Source organism: Mycena indigotica, assembly GCF_014461135.1.
Source record: "Mycena indigotica strain 171206Taipei chromosome Unknown Mind.scaff0002, whole genome shotgun sequence".
Classification (NCBI taxonomy): domain Eukaryota; kingdom Fungi; phylum Basidiomycota; class Agaricomycetes; order Agaricales; family Mycenaceae; genus Mycena; species Mycena indigotica.
This window is the reverse complement of record NW_023503001.1, coordinates 3,360,230-3,379,711: the sequence shown is the minus strand read 5'-3', so window position 1 is coordinate 3,379,711 and position 19,482 is coordinate 3,360,230. Positions and strand designations below refer to the sequence as shown.

At 50.3% G+C, this 19,482-nt stretch overlaps 8 protein-coding genes across 8 annotated transcripts; 1 reads left to right on the top strand and 7 right to left on the bottom strand.

The window, feature by feature from the left end:
- Nucleotides 1-53: 53 nt before the first annotated feature.
- MIND_00225400 (uncharacterized protein) lies at nt 54-1,711 on the bottom strand (the record flags this gene model as incomplete). The annotated part of the gene is made up of 4 exons (XM_037359143.1): nt 54-137; nt 185-815; nt 866-1,122; nt 1,175-1,711. The coding sequence occupies 4 exons, from the start codon at nt 1,709-1,711 to the stop codon at nt 54-56; spliced, it is 1,509 nt and encodes a 502-aa protein (XP_037224238.1).
- A 166-nt stretch (nt 1,712-1,877) lies between these two features.
- MIND_00225300 (Histone acetyltransferase) lies at nt 1,878-5,370 on the bottom strand (the record flags this gene model as incomplete). The annotated part of the gene is made up of 10 exons (XM_037359142.1): nt 5,134-5,370; nt 4,820-5,066; nt 4,660-4,769; nt 4,580-4,613; nt 4,023-4,534; nt 3,629-3,970; nt 3,493-3,582; nt 3,209-3,443; nt 3,013-3,156; nt 1,878-2,962 (listed from the first exon to the last, which is right to left on the bottom strand). The coding sequence occupies exons 1-10, from the start codon at nt 5,287-5,289 to the stop codon at nt 1,878-1,880; spliced, it is 2,955 nt and encodes a 984-aa protein (XP_037224237.1). The 5' UTR covers nt 5,290-5,370.
- Nucleotides 5,371-5,478: 108 nt separating this feature from the next.
- Nucleotides 5,479-7,089, bottom strand: MIND_00225200 (Peptide hydrolase; the record flags this gene model as incomplete). Its single annotated transcript, XM_037359141.1, has 10 exons — nt 5,479-5,527; nt 5,580-5,643; nt 5,691-5,813; nt 5,864-5,969; nt 6,019-6,084; nt 6,129-6,214; nt 6,267-6,423; nt 6,472-6,763; nt 6,815-6,935; nt 7,002-7,089. The coding sequence occupies 10 exons, from the start codon at nt 7,087-7,089 to the stop codon at nt 5,479-5,481; spliced, it is 1,152 nt and encodes a 383-aa protein (XP_037224236.1).
- An 18-nt stretch (nt 7,090-7,107) lies between these two features.
- Nucleotides 7,108-9,451, top strand: MIND_00225100 (Homoaconitase, mitochondrial; the record flags this gene model as incomplete). The annotated part of the gene is made up of 2 exons (XM_037359140.1): nt 7,108-7,436; nt 7,486-9,451. 2 exons carry the CDS (start codon nt 7,108-7,110, stop codon nt 9,449-9,451), a joined length of 2,295 nt encoding a protein of 764 aa, XP_037224235.1.
- Nucleotides 9,452-9,537: 86 nt separating this feature from the next.
- Nucleotides 9,538-11,213, bottom strand: MIND_00225000 (uncharacterized protein; the record flags this gene model as incomplete). Its single annotated transcript, XM_037359139.1, has 8 exons — nt 11,151-11,213; nt 10,938-11,107; nt 10,806-10,890; nt 10,602-10,762; nt 10,447-10,552; nt 10,303-10,399; nt 9,758-10,255; nt 9,538-9,707 (listed from the first exon to the last, which is right to left on the bottom strand). The coding sequence occupies exons 1-8, from the start codon at nt 11,199-11,201 to the stop codon at nt 9,538-9,540; spliced, it is 1,338 nt and encodes a 445-aa protein (XP_037224234.1). The 5' UTR covers nt 11,202-11,213.
- A 114-nt stretch (nt 11,214-11,327) lies between these two features.
- Nucleotides 11,328-15,735, bottom strand: MIND_00224900 (putative exo-1,4-beta-xylosidase bxlB; the record flags this gene model as incomplete). Its single annotated transcript, XM_037359138.1, has 9 exons — nt 11,328-12,557; nt 12,607-12,699; nt 12,760-12,808; nt 12,859-13,024; nt 13,402-13,897; nt 13,949-14,800; nt 14,846-15,192; nt 15,241-15,445; nt 15,493-15,735. The coding sequence occupies 9 exons, from the start codon at nt 15,733-15,735 to the stop codon at nt 11,328-11,330; spliced, it is 3,681 nt and encodes a 1,226-aa protein (XP_037224233.1).
- Nucleotides 15,736-16,117: 382 nt separating this feature from the next.
- On the bottom strand, nt 16,118-17,471 carry MIND_00224800 (Class I glutamine amidotransferase-like protein; the record flags this gene model as incomplete). The annotated part of the gene is made up of 9 exons (XM_037359137.1): nt 16,118-16,208; nt 16,263-16,405; nt 16,457-16,551; nt 16,603-16,647; nt 16,710-16,783; nt 16,834-16,904; nt 16,954-16,991; nt 17,044-17,101; nt 17,148-17,471. The coding sequence occupies 9 exons, from the start codon at nt 17,469-17,471 to the stop codon at nt 16,118-16,120; spliced, it is 939 nt and encodes a 312-aa protein (XP_037224232.1).
- A 119-nt stretch (nt 17,472-17,590) lies between these two features.
- Nucleotides 17,591-19,451, bottom strand: MIND_00224700 (DNAj-like protein subfamily a member 2-like protein; the record flags this gene model as incomplete). The annotated part of the gene is made up of 12 exons (XM_037359136.1): nt 19,433-19,451; nt 19,327-19,386; nt 19,251-19,279; nt 19,187-19,204; nt 19,128-19,133; nt 19,031-19,080; nt 18,694-18,978; nt 18,569-18,647; nt 18,443-18,522; nt 18,269-18,386; nt 17,890-18,219; nt 17,591-17,836 (listed from the first exon to the last, which is right to left on the bottom strand). Coding segments are annotated over exons 1-12 (1,302 nt in total). The 5' UTR covers nt 19,434-19,451.
- Between the last annotated feature and the right edge of the window lie 31 nt (nt 19,452-19,482).

The following is a 19,482-nucleotide window of genomic DNA, read 5'->3' as shown; positions in this document are numbered from 1 at the left end:
AGTCAGGGTTTGCCGCGGCCAGGTCAGATGACAACCTATGTACAACACCTGGGTTATCCCTCACTGAATAGTTTCTTTAAGTAGTCCCCAGCGGCCTGCTTCAACGACGCATCCAACATCGGGCTCCCTAGAACCTCCTGACAGCATATCAATGATCAGACAATAACCCTGGAATGTGACGCACGATTGCGCGGTCTGCTCGCGCTTTAATATTGGCGGTCTGTTTGTTGTGCTCAAATTCGGCCTTCTCCCGCTCCGACCGTAATCTTTCCGTCTCCCTTCGATGGAGACTATCCTTTTCTTCCCTTTCTTCCCGTCGCCGCAAATATTCAAGTTTTTGCTTCCCCGTCTGTGTCTGCATTTGGAGGAGTTGTAGATAGGCAGACATCAATCCCTGTGTGACCGGAACCGTCATAATAACCTGCTCTGAGGCAGCCGCTGGAACGATCGGGGGTGGGTTTGGCGTTTGGACTGGTGGTGCAAGTGGAGGGGGTGATGACCTGAGGGTCGATGTTGGTGGCTGTGTAGGAGGAGGGTCGCGCAATGTTTGGTGTGGACTGACATATGACACATATTGTTGCTGCTGTTGGATATGCTGATGTAAAATAGGTTGGGGTGGTTGTGGATGTGGAGAGCTTGAATAGTCGAGTGTCTGGTCATCGTCGACATCGCCTTCTTCCCCAATGCCGTTTGTGGTACCCCTCGATGGCAACGTTCGCGCAACAGCGACAGGATCTCCATTCCACCTTGCTTCGTGTGAGGTCGGCGTTGTGAGAACAGACACATCATCATACCTGCGAAAAAAAAGTTCATACCTGTCTTGTTTTAACTTTGACGGTCAATCGACTGGTAGGCCGTCACTCACCAGCCTATGCGATGCCAGTGGTCAACAACCCGCGCTGAGATATTGCCCACATCACACCCGCCTCTCCGTGCTAACCCGAGTCTTCTTTCGTACTCACGCACTCGTTCGCCCTCCCCTTGTAGGTTCATTGGCCCAGTCCCTGCCTGCTGATGAAACGTCTCGAAAGCGTAGATCTGTTTGAACAAATTGAAGTTGCGTTCATAGCAGCCTTTGAGCGCTTGATACGTCTTCTTATTTGCAAACACCTCCACCGCACACTACGAAAGAATGTTTGACCGAAATCGAAATCGGAAGCCCAATAAGACACACCTCTCGCAGACATGAATTTTTTGTGGCTCGAAGAGCATTCCAGTGATCGTCATGAGCTGGCGCCATTAACCACTGGAATAGCAGAGTCTTCTCCTCATCTGTCCAGTGCTTGGCCCCAGAGCCACTTGAATCATCATAACTCTCCGTTGTTATTGCCGTCGTCGGCGATTCCTCCAATTCTCTCCTTCGCTTGGAGACATGGCCATTCAAAAGGCTATCTGATTGCGGCTGCTTTCGCTTGGCTGCCGCCCCTGCAGACGAGGGACCAGCGACTGGAGTATTCACAAAGGTGAGCTGTGTGGGCGGTGATTGGCTTTGTGGGGAGATGCGATGGTTATAGCTATCCTGCCGGGTATAGGGAGGCTGGTTAGCCATATGAGGGCCCAGGGCTTGACCGATACTCTGGTGCGACTGGAAGGGTGTCTGAAATGAAAGCTGCTCAACCGTCTGGCCTGGGCTGGGAAAGATGATGAATACCGTGTTTGGAGTGTCCATGTCTCTACGCTCGCCAGAGGCTGATAAGTGAGAGTACTGCATGGTAGACTTGCTATAATACCATCAATGTTGTTGAAGACATGGCGTTGAGTAGACAAACCGACTGACCGTGGATCTACCATCGCCCGGTTTGCACGATGACAACTTGAGCCAAGTCAATTCACTTGTGACTATCGAGTGACGAACCAATCAAGTACAAAATACAAGTTCATGCTTCTACATCAATGGGTACAGAGCCATCCTCGCCCTGCCAGGCAGCAGCTATTGTGGCCATTGCCCCACCTTTTGATGGCTCTATCTCCTCCACTTTTACAGCTTCTTCCACAATGATCGTCTTGATGACTGGCGCAACCCGGTTCGGCTCGTCACACACAACCAACCCAGTCGACACATGTTCACCTTCTTCCCTCGTGTTCAGTCCATGAGCCTGCGATGTCATTTCTTGGGCGGCGCAGTCTATCGTTGGGGATAATGTTCTATTCGAGGAAGTCCCTGTTGTGACCGGCGGAGATGTAAGTCGGTCTTCCAGTATGGGAGATGACCCCAGTCTCCGTTTCTTGGTTGGTGGCTGGTTCTCTTCTTCTCGTTCACTCTCAGGCTCAGCAACAGCCAAGAGTTTCCTCCTAGCTGGCGGCCGTCCTCTCCGTTTCGGGGTCACGATAATTGGTGTTGAAGGGGACGATTGGTTACTTCGGCTGCGCAAATTTCGCGGAGTGTCGGTTGCGAGTGAGGCTGCATATGCACGATCGCTTTCTACTTGATCTTTCGCACTATTGGCGTGGAAAATGTCTTCAAACGGCGCGGTAGCAGCTCCCTTCGGGGTTGCTGGAACTTTCGATGACCCATTCAACTCAACTCCTCCTCCTAGTCCTTTGGCTCGCAAAGCAGCAAGCTTTTCCGTAGTCATGAGCAAGCTGGTGTCTGCTGAGGAAGTGGCCTCCGTCTTGTTGATCGTTGCTAGTACATAGGGACTCCATTGCAACTTGTCTGGCTTCAGTTGCAAGTAACCCTTGGATTCCCAATTCCGCAACTCGGCGGCAACGGAATCACGATCCCAATGGATTTCGTACTGCGACGGTGGAACAAATGGCCCTGTCTCTCCATTTCCTTTATCTGTCGTTTGATTGCGTTGTAGGTGCCGTCGCGCAACACCGTTCTTGCGCCCTTTGGGAAATTTGATGGATTGACCAGGAGAAGGCCGCGGTGGTGTGACATCTCGGACAGTGATGACTTCAAGGAGCGTAAGCGTTGAGTGCACATCCTCCATCGTCATTGATGTCGCCAAACATATATCTAGAGACCAAAATTAGAACACGGATGAAAAAGTCACACAATGACCCAACCTTCGAGCCGGGGAAGGTCTGGAGCAGTGGAGAGAAACCGCATTACAGCCAGCTTCCAGTAATTCTGATATCCTAGAGCGCCGAGACCCGAAAGTGGTTTTTCAGGCGATCCTAACCTATGCTCTTTCTTTGAAAGCAAGTAGCCTAAAACGACGCATATGAGTTTTGAACGAATTGGTTGTGAACATTCGCATACTGAAGTCAATGAGAAGGTTGCCCCATCCTTGTCGTTGTCGCACAGGAAGTGTCATGATGCAACTGACATTGTAGTCTTTCGGACTAAGCTTTTCCTTGCTGAAGTATCCGACAAAGCGCGCGCCCATGTCATCGACCTCAGTGATCACATAGAAGAGAAACGGCTCGACGTCGTAGAATAGTGATTTATGGTCGAGGAACATCTTGGACAGCAAGCATAGATTTTGGCAGTAGATCTGGATGACATAAGCTAATGAGCTTGAAAAGCTCTTTGAATCCTCCCACCTTGTTCTTACGCCCATCTACCTCGAATATTGACACAGCGTGATCACGGTAGATTTCGTCACCGGGTGGGTTTCTACACTTGCACTTCATCTGCTCGACTTGAGTTGAGATCAAAACGGAAGGGAAAAGGACATACTCGGTGGCGTGTCGCCCCGAATCTACTCTTCATGTATTTCAGACAAAATTCACAAATCCACAGACGCCCATCAGGAATGTCAGAGTACTCTTCGGGAAATGGCGCGTTGAACCAGGTCGCAATGTCATATTGACCAAAACGGATATTGGTGATGCGGATTGGTGGTGGTACAGAGGAGTCGTGAGTTGGGTTAGGCCGGATACCTGAGGTAGACGAGGGCGCGGGAGATGCAGAGGGGGAAGGAAGGATCGGTTGTGCATGAGAGGACCGGAGAGGGCGAGAGGGACCAGCTTCGGGGGGTTCCGACGTTGGTTCCCGAATTGGGGGAGGTTTGAGTTTCGTCTAGGATGAATAAGGTGAGTTTCGAAAACGAATGGGGAAGGAAGAAGTCTACTTCTGCGATAGCTCGGCTACGTTCGAATTTTTGTTTGTCAGATTGGGTAATCGCGGTTTTCGTCGTGTCTCGTTCAGCTGGCCCAAGTATATCATCAAACAAGCCGCGAGGTTCAGGTTCCATCTCCTCTTCCATCTTCTTCGCCTTTTCTTGTTGCGACAAGCGTAACCGAACACTGGTCACCAATGGTGTTACATTTGAAGGACGCGCACGAACGCGTTTTGGCGTGAGTGGAGGCTCTGCTATTCCATTGGCCTTCTTCTTAGGCGACTTCTGCCGCGCCTTGGATTTATTGACCCCAGCTGGCCTGTTGGCAGCAATGTGATCCTCTGCTTCAGGTTCTTCGTTGGGTGTTGGCAGCGCTGGCGCCTTCCCTTTCCCCTTCCCTGTTGAGAAAAAGGCCGGTGGCATTTCCTCTCGGATGATAGGGACAGCGTCTGGACAGAGGGGACAGTACCAATTGCCGACGGGAATTTCTTCGAAAGGTGGGGTGAGGCAGTGGGTATGCCACCCTAACAAATGGTCAAGGACAAAATGAAGTTTCAACGGCCACAAACCTCGGTCGCAAGCGTCACAAAACATTATCTTCGCCTTTTCTGGAATCAACACGAAAACTGAAGAACGGCAATGGGCTTACATCGTCTCCCTTCTCGTGACAAATGTCACATTTTTTGCATTCTGTGCAGAGCCATTCATATGTTAGGATAGTATCCGGATTGTGACTGAAGGGTAGACAAGCAAGATGAACTATGGGCAATCAAGTAAGCGACTTCGCAGACGCAGCTCTATCGACGCACAGTGCGAACCGCATTCATGGCAGGTGGCAACACGTCCGGGAACCTTGGAGTTCTTGATGAATTTTCGGCATGTAGCACATTGTCGTTGCTGTGGTTTACGCCCGCGAGGTTTGGGAGATGGTGAAGGTGGTTCATCGTTGTCAAGCGGCATAGGGTGGTACTCCTCTTCAAACGGAACTCCTTGCGGTGCTTGTGAGTATTGGTTGAATATTGTCGACTCCTCAGTTGGTGCAGACTCAGGATTAAACTTGGAAAATGATCAGCGAACGCGACGCGTATTTAACCGAAGAGCAGGGCCGGCGCAGAGAACTCACCTGGTTTTCTACACCCTGCTGTGTGTTCCCTAACAGTTCTGGATCGATAGGCGGTCCGGCGAGTGTGGGGTCGATAGGAATTGCATCGTCGCCATTAGAATAAGATGCACTCAGTTCTTCGCCTGGAAGTTGCTCGCAAATAGCAGAATCATCCATATTAGTACAACCGTGAGGTTGCCAGGGACCCCACAGGAGCAGAGAGGAAAGACAAGCAGTTGTTCTACGTTGTACAAGCCAACGCTGACTATGTTTACATGTGTTGATTTCGCAAGAATGATGGCTTCGGCACAGTCCGGCATGATGACTCAGCTACCCTTGGGCGACGACCCTGTTACTACTCAGTCTCTAGTAACTCGACAACTCTATCGCAAAAGCGACAGCCAGCTTCGAGAAACTAAGTACATAGATTCTTAAGCACCGCAAAATGTCAAAATGGACTGACCCACTGTAACATGTGGTCAGACGAGAATTCTGGACTGATGTCAAGTAGATCGTCTACGCCATGGATGTCTATGAGAGCCAAGATGTCACCAACTCATGGGAGAAGACAACCTTACAATTATTGGTGTTTTTAAATTGAGCCTCAAGCGGGTGGCAGGACTGGAATCCAGCCATTTTCCAGCTTTGGTGGTCGCTGCTTGGACCTTTCGGATAAAAGTCGCGGACCCAGGGAATTTCGACTGGGATTAATAAACGGAGTGCCCGCATAGAGGATACGGACAATGCCTACTATATCTGTCGATGACTGCGATCAAGAACTCGGTCAGTTCAGCGTCGACCTGGTTTTCATTGCCAATGACTGCAATTTCCTCTCTGGAACCGGTTTTGACAAAATCCTACAAAATTGTTGTCGAATTGTATCAGAAGTAGCAAAAGAAGGGGTACCGTCATATCGAATTGGATCATTCCTCGTACTTCCTTGCCTTTCTCTTCAAACCGAGCTGCGAGAGCCTATGATTCAATCAGAGCCGATAATGGGAGATGTTTAGGGTTACAAGTGAACCGAGAAGCCCGCCCTCCTCGCCTGCGTAAAAATGGAACTCTAGAGGCGATGAAGGAACATAACCAGAGAGCAGAAGCGCTACACAAGGCGTCAGCTTGGGAAAGTGCGTCTTCGTGAATAGATAATTAACCTCGATATGCTTCAAGAATGGTGACAGTTCCCGAACCGTCGTCACCAGCACCTGGCGCGCGATGGAAAACGCTCTCACGATTGATGCTATCGATGTGTGCGCCAACGATAGTTGTGGCGTCGGTGTTTGAAGCATCAAGAGGTGCTATGCGAATGACCTATATTTAATGAGACTCGCCAAAAGAAGGCCAAACAGTGTTCCTGACTATGGAGTTCTGTTTCCACTTATGTTGGACTGATTCCACAGCAATAAGCATCTTCTGCTCTTCACTTGCCAGTTCGTCCGTATAAGCAAGAATTTTGGAGTACAACCAGTCGGATGCAGCTGCGCCGGTATCCGAGTTGTAATATCGAGTATGATAAGAGGTAAGATGTTTGAGGTTGGCTTTTGGCTCCGCTGTCGAAAGCAATGGGAGGACGTTCGCAACGATGGGTGAGCTTGGAGCTGGACATGAAAAGTGCCGCTTTGGCGTTGAGCCAAGCAAAGGAGTCTCAGTACTGACAAGAAATTGACAACCTGAAGAAAGCAATAAAGCCCTTTACACCTACATGTCTGCGTAGTCCCAACCAGCGGCCTTGATGGCGAGTTTTTGACGCTCAGTCATCCACGTGGCGTTGCTACCTTCAGAGAGTTGAACAAGCCGAAGGGCATTGAAGTCTACTTGGAAGCCTGTCATTGACAGTCTTTATTAGCATAACTCATGGCCAACAATTGCGACCTAATTAGTACCAGTACCTGAGTCTGAATCCAGAGGAGTTTGCTGGGCTAACGAGGTTGTACAGGCAAACGCAAACCAAATGGCTATCGGGGAATGGGAGCGCATGATAGAGAATAAGATTCGATGCTGCTATGGGCTGCGCAGAGGACCTCCATAAGCAGAGCTCGCGTGATTAGGGTCACGTCATCCACAAAGATATTCAAGTTTCGGCCGAACCTCCGAATCGACAACCCACACTCGCGATTGCTCAACATTGCGCTCAACTTGATGCATCGTTGGAGTCGACGATGTTTTGCAACAGCCGCCCATATCCCTCAGACAGTCATTGAAAAAGTCGTTCAGAAATATGCCGTTGGCCTTCCCCCAGGCAAAATCCTCAAGGCTGGCGACTATGTTATGATTCGCCCTGAGCATGTAATGACCCACGACAACACTGGACCAGTCATCTCCAAGTTAGTGGTCCTTACCGCTTTTTGAGAACCCCTACTAAAATATCGAGAGATTCAAAGCTATTGGTGCCACAAAGATACTACATCGTGGTCAGCCTGTGTTTACTCTCGACCATGATGTGCAAAACCGTTCCCCCAAAAATCTCGCAAAATACGCATCTATCGAGGAATTCGCACGTAAGCATGGTGTCGACTTCTACCCAGCTGGACGCGGCATAGGCCACCAGATTCTTGTTGAGGAAGGTTATGCGTTCCCCAACACGCTGACCGTCGCGAGTGACAGCCACAGCAACATGTACGGCGGTGTGGGATGCATAGGGACTCCAATTGTGCGGACAGATGCAGCGGCTTTGTGGGCTACAGGGAAAACTTGGTGGCAGATACCTCGAATGGTCAAAGTCGAGCTCCGGGGAAAACTTGCACCTGGAGTTACGGGCAAAGACGTAATTGTCGCTCTCTGCGGCTCTTTTAACAAGGACGAAGTCTTGAATGCTGCCCTCGAGTTTACTGGTGACGGCGTTTCGACTCTGTCTGTCGATGAAAGACTGACAATCGCCAATATGACCACTGAATGGGGTGCTTTGGTTGGAGTGTTTCCTGTCGACGAAATACTTCTTCAGTGGTACGATCGCGCATTGGCCAAACTAGAACTGCGGACTTTTTCCTCCCCCGAAATGGCTGCCCTTATACCTCCTCCACCTGAGCACACTCGCATAAACCGTCGTCGTCTCGATGCTCTTCGTTCCGCACCAATCAACTCTGACCTAGATGCTGAATACTCTTCCCATTTGGTCTTTGATCTTTCTACGCTCGTGCCGCACGTATCTGGCCCTAACAGTGTCAAACTGTCAACTCCACTTCCCTCACTAGAAGCAGCGAATATTCCTATCCAAAAGGCGTATCTGGTCAGTTGTACCAACTCACGAGTATCAGACATAGCGGCTGCCGCGGAGGTCATGAAGGGGAACAAAGTTAATCCTGGCGTGGACTTTTACATCGCTGCTGCCAGTTTAAATGTCCAATTGGAAGCGGAACAACTTGGCTATTGGGACATCCTCGTGCGTTCTGGAGCCAAGGTTCTTCCCGCTGGCTGCGGGCCATGTATCGGACTGGGTACCGGTCTCCTCGAAGAAGGCGAGACAGGCATCAGTGCGACGAACCGTAATTACAAAGGTCGTATGGGCCATCCTAAGGCGCAAGCTTACCTGGCTAGTCCAGCTGTTGTAGCAGCAAGCGCGATCAATGGGTTCATCAGCAGTCCAGCATCGCTTGAACCTGCTCTTTTGCCGGCCCCCGACCAGCTCTTCTTCTCCATAACGAATAATTCATCACCCTCTACACCATCTGTCTCTCTCACTCACGAGCCTTTGACCCCAAATTTTCCGTCGTTGTTTTCGGGCCCTCTACTCTTTACTCCCCAAGACAATCTCAACACCGACGCGCTTTACCCAGGGAAATACACATACCAAGATGACATTACGCTTTCTAAGCAAGCAGAAGTAGTGATGGAGAATTATGACCCCTCCTTTGCCGGTCTTGTGGCTTCCCTCAAAGATACCCTCCCGGAGGCCACTGAGCTCAATACTCCTGGAACCGTTCTCGTTGCTGGCTACAACTTTGGGACTGGCTCATCTCGAGAGCAGGCTGCTACTGCCCTGAAAGCGGCGGGGGTTCCTGTTGTGATTGCGGGGTCATTCGGAGATATCTTCAAGCGCAATGCTATCAACAACGGCCTTGTCTGTCTCGAATGCCCCGAACTCGTGACAGAGCTGACCCAACGATATGCTCATGGCGGTGTCAGAGGCGCTGGCGGAATCCAAGGAGAACTGACGGTGAACAAGCAAATTCAAGTGCAGATTCACATGGACGATGGGAGGGTCGTGGTAAATGGCGACGGGCTAAATAAAGTCTACCATGTTACGCCGATTGGCCCTAGCGTGCAAGAACTCTGGGTCTGTGGAGGATTGGAAGGGTACATTTTGAAGGAAATAAAATCGCAGTCCGACGTAGTGGTATAGACACGCTTCGCCCAAAAGTACAATATTTGACCTATTTTTCCTGACGGGACAGAAGGAATGCAAGACACAGCTATAGACGTACAAACTCAAAGTCCTGGGCTCCAAACACTACGTTCCGTGAACGCTTTCCCACTGAATCGCTCATCCAACACGGCTAGTTTGGAGCGGTATTCATCCACTCCAATATACGCTCCACACATTCTTCGCTTTCCTGTAAAGGCAGAACGTCCGTGTAAAACCCGGTGGTTATCCACAACTATTCAGATGAATCAGCACATGTCGTGTGGGAGGATGAGATCCACGTACTGACAGCCGTTCCGGGACCCAGTTGCACCCAGTACTCAGAATCAGCACTAGTAAGGAGTTTGTGCCACACACGGATAGCGGCATACCAATCTTCAAGTTGTTGAGGGGAAAGATGGTTCATGACGCTTCGGTCGTCATTGTTCCATCGGACTTGGCTGAGGTCGCCCGTGACGGGATCGTGACTCAAAACAGGATACCCTCCAGGCGGAGAGGGTCTGTAGAGCGCCGATAGTTCACCAGCAGCATGAGCCGGAACAGGTGTACTGGAAAGTACGTTATAGGCATCAGGATGAAGCTCTTTGAGGATAGAGGCGACATAAAAACCATCAACTAGGAGGGTAGACCCACCACTGCCCTCGGTATGAGAGAGAAGATGGAAGAGTTGCAAGCCGCAAGGATCAGTGAAATACGTGTTATCGGTGTGAGCCCCTAGAGCAAGCATCGTATAAGCAGTGTCTCCCTTGGCCAGATCAGAGGTGAAGTCCCAGAATTTCCCGTCTGACTAATCATCGAAACAAAGGAAGAATAATAGTAACATGACGAACATTGGGTTTCGCGGATAAATCCGATTCGCTGAGAAAGCTTCTCTGTAGCCTCGGGGTTTGGCGGCACGCCAGACACGAAACAGAACCCAAATCGATGCTGCAATAGTTTAGCACACAGACGACGAGCAGGGTAAGTGACAATACGATATTGGACACCCATTTGTGCAGTCCGCGGTCATCCTCAGCCATAGCTTCCTCAAAGGTTACTGTTGGCACTGAATTCATGATCTTGGAGCCCCAGAGTATCTTTCTGCATTTCTGATTCAAGTGGTTCCTTGTTGCAGACAGGAACGGCTTACTCCCGTGGAGGTACCTTTGCGTCAGGTATTTGAGGATCGTAGGAATTTTGCCTGAGCCAAGACCATGGGTATAAAGATTCATGGGGCTGGGAGGATGGCCACGACACCAACAGCCCGTTCTCCGTAGCTTCCACCTTGCTGGGAGAAATCCCGGGAGGAATCTGCACGACTTAATGGCGACTAGAGCAAACCGGAAGGACAAACCTCGGATGTGTTAACAAGCCGCTGCTTTGTGATTTGGTGGAAACATTGCGGGCAACGGCAATGGTCTCGGAGCCATATATTGTGGCTGAGAGTAATTCAACAGCGAACAGATTTGCGAAAGGCACAGCTTACAATCGTGACCATGTCCTGGTATCCCAGCCAACAGCAACTTTATCCGGGCTTGCGCTTATCGTCGGTAGGTCTGTGTTCGTTGGAGGCGAAGGTGATTGTGTGGTGGCCTTGACGGCAATGGCAGAAGCAGCTTGACTGACGCGGGAGGACGGTGTTGTAATGCCCCTAGACTACGGCAGTTAGATATGCAAGCTGGTTTTCGATTCGACATACACTGGCAGCCACCATCGACGGCCTCAGCCCCGGCGCAAGAAATTTACGCATGAGAGTGATCAAGGTTAAGAGATGTGATCATGTGACTGAGCGGTCTTAGAAATATGCATTTTGCAAAGCAATGAAAAAAAGCGCAAATATAGAAAATAATATGGGTCCATGAGTAGTCGAATTATATTAGATACGCCATGGGTCCAGTACTGAGGGTACTGTCGCGGTAGGTGGGGGTGAAAACGAGGGAGAGCTATTTGTTGTCCGCGAAACATGTTCGTACTCGTAGTCATACTGTTCATCGTGATTGGTCTGGGTGTTCAGAGGTAGAACTGGCCGTCTCGGAGTTCCACCGTCGTCTGACTGTACGTCAGGTGCTCTCAATCCAGTTGGTGCGAACACAATTGGCTCTTCATCCTCCAAAGTGTTATTTTCTTCTTGAGCAAGGGGTAGGGGTCGAGGTGAGCCAGACATCGGAGGTGATCCTGAGAAAGACTGGATATGAGGTGATCCACTAGGTGATAATCGAATGGGACTCTTGGTTCCAACTTGAGAGCTTGATCGTGACCTGGTCATTCCCCTACTTGGTGGGCTGCCGCCGGGTTCCGCTTCGTCGTGCTCTAAATCGATGCTGCCGGGATTGCTGCCATGGTAGCTCAATCGGGAAGCACTCCTTAAACTCTCGTTTTCGCCCTCGACAATCCTTAACGCGCTCTTCAGCGCTTCTCTCTCCATTCTAACCTCCTTCAACTCTTCGCCGATTTCTCGAGCATCCTCGACCAATGGCTTGAGTTTTTCTAATTGCCCCTCCGCTTCCGCCCTCCGTTTGCGCTCGCTAGCAACCATATTGTTTGCCTCCTCAAATAACGCCTGGCTCAGCGACTCCAACTCTGCTTCCAGTGCCGCTTTCTCACCACGCATTTTTTCCGCTTCGACCTTGGCTCGTTCTGCCTCAATCCTCGACTTTTCTGCGTTGGCTTTTGCGGCCTGTAAGGCAGCGCTGAGTGCCTCTTCCTCTGCGGTATGGCCCCCATGGTGGAGGGATGGTAGGCTGGGCGATGTCAGATGACCTTGCCCTTGGTTCGTCGGTGTCCCGGGCCGGGTGTTGCTGCTGCTAACGGCTCCAGAGAAGAATGTTTTAAAGAATCGGGAATTGGCCCCTTGAGAGTCTGTTGGTGAGCTGTTGGGACTCTGGTCACCGTCGTGTGACTGTGTCGGGTGTTGTTGTTGTTGCTGACGGACTCCAGCTCCACTCGACCGTCGCCAGCCCACATCACGCCCATTGCCACCACCAGAACGTAGGGCCTCCTCCAGCATCTCGTTGTTGGCGATTACAAGCTGCAAATTTGATTTGGCGACATTCAGTTGCACCTCAAGTTCAGCTTTGCTTTTGTAAGCCTCTTGAAGGAGTGCAGACTGCAATTTGGGTTGGAAGAATTGTCAGTTTGGGGTGTAATGTACTCACCATTTCTACAACTCGCCCGATGACCATCCCCAACGCACTCCTCAAATCTTCCTCTTGACCGTGTGTCCCCACCCTCCGCGCATCATGAAGTTCCTGCTCTATCGTAAGAAAAAGCTGGTTTTGTTGTTGCGTATGCTGTACTACAATTAGTACGTCATTGACGTTGTTGGAAAAAACTTGCTTGGGCATTGGGAGCCTTAGTCTGTGTCGCATTCAGGCTGTCCGACCGCCTTGGAATTAGGGTATTGTTACCTCCACTGCCATTTGGTATCACCGAGGCGAAATGGAGCATCGATAAGGTCGCCAGCTTCAAAAGGTCGTCCAGCTATTGTCGCTAGTGGGAATTGCTTCTTTGAATGTGCTGCAGGCGCAAAGGGCAAACCAAGTTGAAAGACTCGAATCACGACGACGAAACAGGCTAGGTGTTGCTTGGGTATGAGGACAGTCAAGGGGTGAAAGACGAGATCAGCGCGTGGATCACGAGCGTAACACGTTACACGTCAAGTTTCAAGCCGAACGAAGTTTGTCCGAGAGATCTTATTCTGACACGAAGACATCAAGTAAAGTCCATTCTATATGAATGCTAAGTTTGAAGTCGAAGAAATTGCTATTACGAGGCGCCGGGCCACCGGGTCAGCTGAACACTTGTCCCAGTCAGTCGGAAAGAATGTGAAAGGGATGTCGGCACGTCGACAAGTAAGTTATACTCTCCAGCTATGAGCCAGGTATTTCCATCATTATCGGTCCTGGCAACGCTTCCAAGTGTCACGGGCAACTTAACAATTGCTGTGGCACCTGCTTGGATGCCTTTAGCACGGGTATACGAGACCAACTCCTTCTTTGGATATGGTCCTTCTCCTGCAGTCGTGTTCATGAACAACAAAGTGACGAAGTCAGAAGTTGTGGTCCCAGTATTCTTTACCACGACCTCAAACGTGTCCAACAAGGAGCGGTCGACCGGTTCGTCCTTGCGGGCCTGGGCGATCAGGGCTTGAATGTTATAAGAAGCCTGAGGTGAGTTAGCGGGCGAGAAACTAAGGCCAAATGTCGTATAGCCAAGTCCGGTTCCGAACTCGTATGTTGGAGTGCCCGTGTACCATTTGTATGTCCTTCCTGGATTGGAGTTGCTTGGGCGTAGCGTCATGTCAGTCATTGGGACCTGGTCGACATAATTGGCCGGATACTGTGTGGTGGGAAGCCGCCCCGCAGGAGACAGCTTTCCCGTTAAGATATCGAACACGGCCGTTCCGCCGCTCTGTCCAGGGTAGCCAGTCCATATGATTGCGCTGATCTAACCATTCAGAGTGAGAGGGGGCACCGGCAAAGGGAACCGAGTTCATACGTTTGGATTATTCTTGAGATCTATGTCATCGACTTGACCCCCGCCAAACTGCAATATCACCAGAGGCTTGCCTATGGTGGCCAACTGCGCGATGAGGTCAAGCTGATTTCCTGGCCACGTGACCGTGGTGCGGTCTGATCCCTCGGCTTCACAACTGTTATCGAGACCACCAGCATACACCACAATATCGGCACTCAATGCTGCGCTGACAGCAGCCGCAAATCCGCTTGCGTCGTTCGTGTTCACACCGGCGCCCGGCTCAGAAACGACAGTGAATCGACCCAGACCTTCGGCGGCAGCAAGCAGACTGGTCAGAAAGGGAGCAGGCCCAGCATAGTTACTTTGCATTTGTGTCGTTGCGCTTGCCCATGGTCCGATGAGCGCAAGCGTCTTGATATTTTGGGAGATGGGAAGGGTCCCGTCATTCTTGAGAAGGACCAGGCCGTCAGCAGCAATTTGATATGCCAATTGTTGAGCATGGGCTGTATTCACATCGTCCCAAGTCAAATGACGGTATGGTTGGGCAGAGGGAGGGTCGAAATATCCAAGTCTACGTCGATTGTCAACGAAACGGGAATCTAGCTGCATTAAGACTTGCCGAATGAGTGAGGCGTATTGGCGTTTTAACGCGCTGGCGATCGTAGACGCATTGACTAACGACATCTTGATTGCCGTACCAAGGTTGTCTCCGTATGTTGTGCCGCAATCCAGGTCTACACCAGCATTCATTCCCGCGGCAGCTGCATGTGTGAAGTCTGGGACAAAATGCATTTGGTCAAACATAAACTCGATAGCGTCGCAGTCAGCGACCGTCCATCTTTCTTCGTTGAAGCCGTAAAAGTCACGAAGAACCTGAGGAGGTGGTGAGATGACTTTTTTAGGGTTTAAACTACAGACGGTTTGTAGCAAGAACGGATCAGCGCAACTTGGCAAACCGTTCAATGCGTTGAAGCCACACATTATAGCTCCCGCTTTGGCGTCTCTAGCGCAGCTCTGGAAAGGGGGGAGGTAGTACGAGACAAGGTCTTGCTGAGAAATAACAGCATTGAAGACAAAACGATTTGTGCCTGGCGGATTCTCGAGATCATAGCCTGCCAAGTGCTTGCAAACAGCGGCGATTTTCATATTGGGTGGGTCTATTCCTCCTTGCAACCCTTCCACAAAGTTGTAAGCATATTGAGCAACGCGATATGGATCTTCTCCCGGAGTTTCTTGTCCCCTTCCCCATCGTGGATCTTTGAAGGCTGAAGACCATGTCATGGTTCAGAATTGTGCGTTTATCAAGTACCCACGATTAATGTTCGGGGTAAAGTAGTCGAGAGATGCTCTGCCTGCGTTGCTGAATGCTCTCGCTTCCGTGCTAATCACATCGCCGACTGCGAGAATGGCAGGGTCATCGAAGGCAGCGCTCATATGGATGGGGGCAGGAAATGAGGTGGCAAAGCTGAAGTCTCCAGATGATGCAAATATTATTCCTGGGGAGGTTGCAAGTCCGTGCTAGATATGAGTCAGAGTGGTATGCAATGAGCGAGGAAGTGACACACAAGTCCTTCTTCCGCTGCCTGATAGTCTGGAACTCCGAGTCGTGGTACACCTGGCGCACCGACATTCGAGTTACTCACGAGCTCGTCCACAGTGAACATGGTGATCAAGGCATTCGCTCGTACAGATGGTGAAGCTGATGTATCACAGACAGTAGTATTGGCGAGAGGGCCATTAAGGCAGTCGGGAAAGCCGAAACACCAGACTACAGGCAGAGCGGACAGCGATCCCAGTCGTTTGAGCATGGAGAAACGGGGATTAGCATGGTAGAGCCGCCAGCGATTTATCGTCGAGGTAGAGAAGAGAAGAACGAAGTCACTTGACACATCATGAGACTTGCGGAGAGCCAAAGGACTATGGGCAGAGTCGACAACGAGAGCATGAGTATAGTGAAACGGGGAATAGTATGGTAGAGCCACCAGTAATTTAGTGTCGATGTAGAGAAGAGAAGGAAGGAGTCATTTGACCCGTCATGGGACTAAAACCGACGCTCCGACTCGAGATATTGCTTGCTGGAGACTGGGACCATGTGGAAGAACTCAGAGAAGGGTGTCCTTCGTCACTGGCACTTGGTCACGATGTGATTAATGCTGCCATGCTTTATCTTATCTGATACCAGCGACAGTCCTACAGTATGATGTTGAGCAGAGTTGATGCTGCTGCGACAAGGGCGATTTGCGGGGCCGTTTCTATGGCGCCGCTAGAGTCTCCGCTATGTCTTTCAAAAACAATCAGGGGTAAAAAAAAGAATACTCTGGTAGGAGAAACCCACAAAGGAAGGCTCGGGCTTGGACCAGTCGATGGCGGGGAAGAGGGTGAATTGCCCACTTTCGCGTGGGCATTGAATGCCAGAGTAGTGTTGGCTTGGAGCGCCCAGTTAAGCCCGCCAGTTACATGGGATATGAACAAAACATCCTGACGTGATCAATGTGGGTTCTCCGTCGCGAATCATAATTATTGGCGTACCTGCCAGGTCTCATTGAGATGACCGAGGCTCGTATAAAAACTGCGACCAGCGGGGTTTCCATTTTCCACGCCAGCTCCATGCTCTTGGTACCAGGCTGGGGATTAATTTACTCCAAGTTATCATAGATCCAAACACCAAGATTTACCAGAAGGATGAGGGGTACCTTGATTAAACTTTCTGGTTCCATTATCTATGCGACGCACACACACACCTTCAGCGGTATCTACAGGGGAGTCGTCAGAGAGATCATACCAACATAGCTGGACTCATTGGCGGCCAGAACAACGACTGCCCCAATGCTTCGCGGGTCTGATTTGAAATTATACCTAGATTAGATGTTACACGTTCTCTGACCTGTCCAACGCTTGGGGCCTACATTTCCTCCTGGATGTGCCATTCTTTCGGTAATCCTTGGGTACTTGGATGGTCGACGAGCACATCGACCGTCTACTTTACCGGTTACTCTGTTTCATCCCAATTAGAGCAGGCTACCAACCGCATTTTGTAGCTCCGGATGATAGTCGAAGTAGGCACCTCCAAAAAAGAGTCGGAATAAGGTATGAAACCGGAAGACACATAGCCTGACCAACTTCTTGCCCATAGAACGTGGTATTGACGAGCGAGTCAGAGCAAGAATGAATTCCCTGTGTTAATGATTGCAGTCTTTCTCAATGGATAGCTATGACGCACGACAAAGTTGCCCCCCAAATTCAAGTACTTCTGGAATGCCGCCTTCCCAGCATCGTCTAACACCTCTCCCGTCGTACTGACGAACATGATTGCATCGTATTTGGCTAGATTAGCGTCATTGAATTGATTCTGGTCTTCTGTGTGGTCGAAAACGACATTTAGCGTCTTGCTTTGCTGCAGTAACGCGTTGACGGCGGTAGGGATTGAGTCATGTCGAAAGGCTCTCGTTGCCGTATAGATCAGAACTCGAGCTATTGGCTGGCCCAGAACTCCCTGCATAAGACCAGCTACTATAAGGCCGAGCGCTGGCCGGTAGAAGTTCATGTTGGGTTCGTGAGGCCATCGTGATCTTCTGATTCCTCAAAGTAGTGTGAGATGACGTCAGATTATGTAAGTAGATAATGGTATTTTATGTATGCGTGGTATCAAGTCGATGGGCTGATCTATTGGGGTCGACACTCGGGTTCTCCCCCTCCGTATTCGTCGTCTTCATCGTCGTCTTCATCCTCCCACTCATCTTCGTCTTCACCGAACTGGTGCGCAAAAGCACTGTCAAAGAAATCGGAACCAGCTGGGAAATGGCGTTCACGCACTTCCTCAATATCTGCTTCCACAAATATAGCTGACGAGACCACCTCTGGCGGTGGGTCAAGGTCTCCCTTTTTGGGCGGGAGCATTGATATCAGGGACTAGGAAAATTCCAACAAATGTAGATTCAATCATGTTGGTGAGAAAAACATACCGCCGCGTTGGCCGTGGTAAGCCACTCTTCGTCCGGCATCTCAATAGAAAAGGTCAGGTAGAGGTCGCCCTTCGTGTTGGGCTGTTTGTGAACCGGCATCCCCTCGCCTCGTAGGACGATGGTATCGGAATGCTTGATAATTTTCTTCGGCGGGCTCGATACCTTGATACCACGACCGTCCAGATGGGTGATTAGTATTCGCGAAAATCCGAAAAGGGCTTCAGAAAGAGTGATTTTGACATTAGCCAGAAGATCATTTCCTGAGCGTTCGAACGATTCATGGGGAGTCATTCGTAACACGAATATCACGTCCCCAGCTGGGGTGCCAGGCTACAATCGAATCAGTCACTGGGAAATCGATCAATGGCATTGGCGAAACCTCCTCGTCTCCAGCGCCAGCAAGCACGATTCGTTGCTTATCCGCCATGCCTTTCTCGATAACAACTTCGTGCCGGTTTTTCTCCTTCACAGTTTTGCTGCCCTTGCATTTCTTACATCTGCTCCAGTTATCATTGGGTTGTTAACTTGTTAGGGCTGTGAGCCGTCAACTAACCGGTCTTTCTCCTTCAGTCTCTCGCCGGTTCCGTCGCAATCTCGACAAGCAGCTCGTGATGTGGTGAGGAAGGTCCCGTTCTAGCAGATGTCCTCATCCAAGCCGAAAGGAACCCCGACAACGTACACTTGATTGGGTAGGGGTCCATCCTCGTCCTTCGCATATTCCGCATGGTTTTGGTTTCGCATTCCCACGAGCACCCGACCTGCCCCACCATATTATCATCAGCTTATGAGAAAGGCAAAACATACCCTTTACACGTGCTGCAAACGGCCTCTTTCTCAAGATTCAGCTTGAGGATTTTGCCGTTGTAGAGATCTTCGAGCGTAACTGTATGGGGGACGACAGTGTCATCGCTAGCACCCCTTCTACGACTGCTTGGGCCACCAAAGTCGAATCCAAAGTGCATGCCACCTCCAGCGAAGAATTGAGCGAAGAGGTCATCCATTCCTGACATGCCACTGCCGGACTTGAGCCCGTCAATTCCATTGGCATCATAGAGACTTCTTAGTTGCGGATCGCTGAGTGTTTCGTAGCTACACAATGGATTGAGTGTGCGAAGCGATGGTCAAGATCATATCGACTCACGCTGCCCCAAGCTCTTGAAACTTTTGAGAAGCCTGCGGGTCGTTGATGTTCTACCCAATAATGAATTGACAGAACTGCGGAGGTTTAGAGAGTATACTTTGTCCTGGAAAGTGGAGGCAGAGTCGAATGTGGTCAGAAGCATGTCGTGGAACGTACAGGATGCTGCTCTCTAGCCTGCAAAAGCGTAAGCAGACGTTTGCATCTGGATATTCACAAGCACCTTCTTACGGTAAGCCTTTTTTATGTCGTCTTTTTACTCAAGCTCAGCGAGCGGGACAATGTGGAGGAATACTAACCTTCCGAAGCGTTCGGAGAGACACCGAGAATGTCGTATAGTTCAGTTTCGACGGGAGCCACTGAGAATTGCTAAGGGACGCGCTGCAGTAGTGGAACGAAACTGACTTGGGATGGTCGAAAGAAAATGGCGCCGTCAACACGTGAGCGCTTCCAAA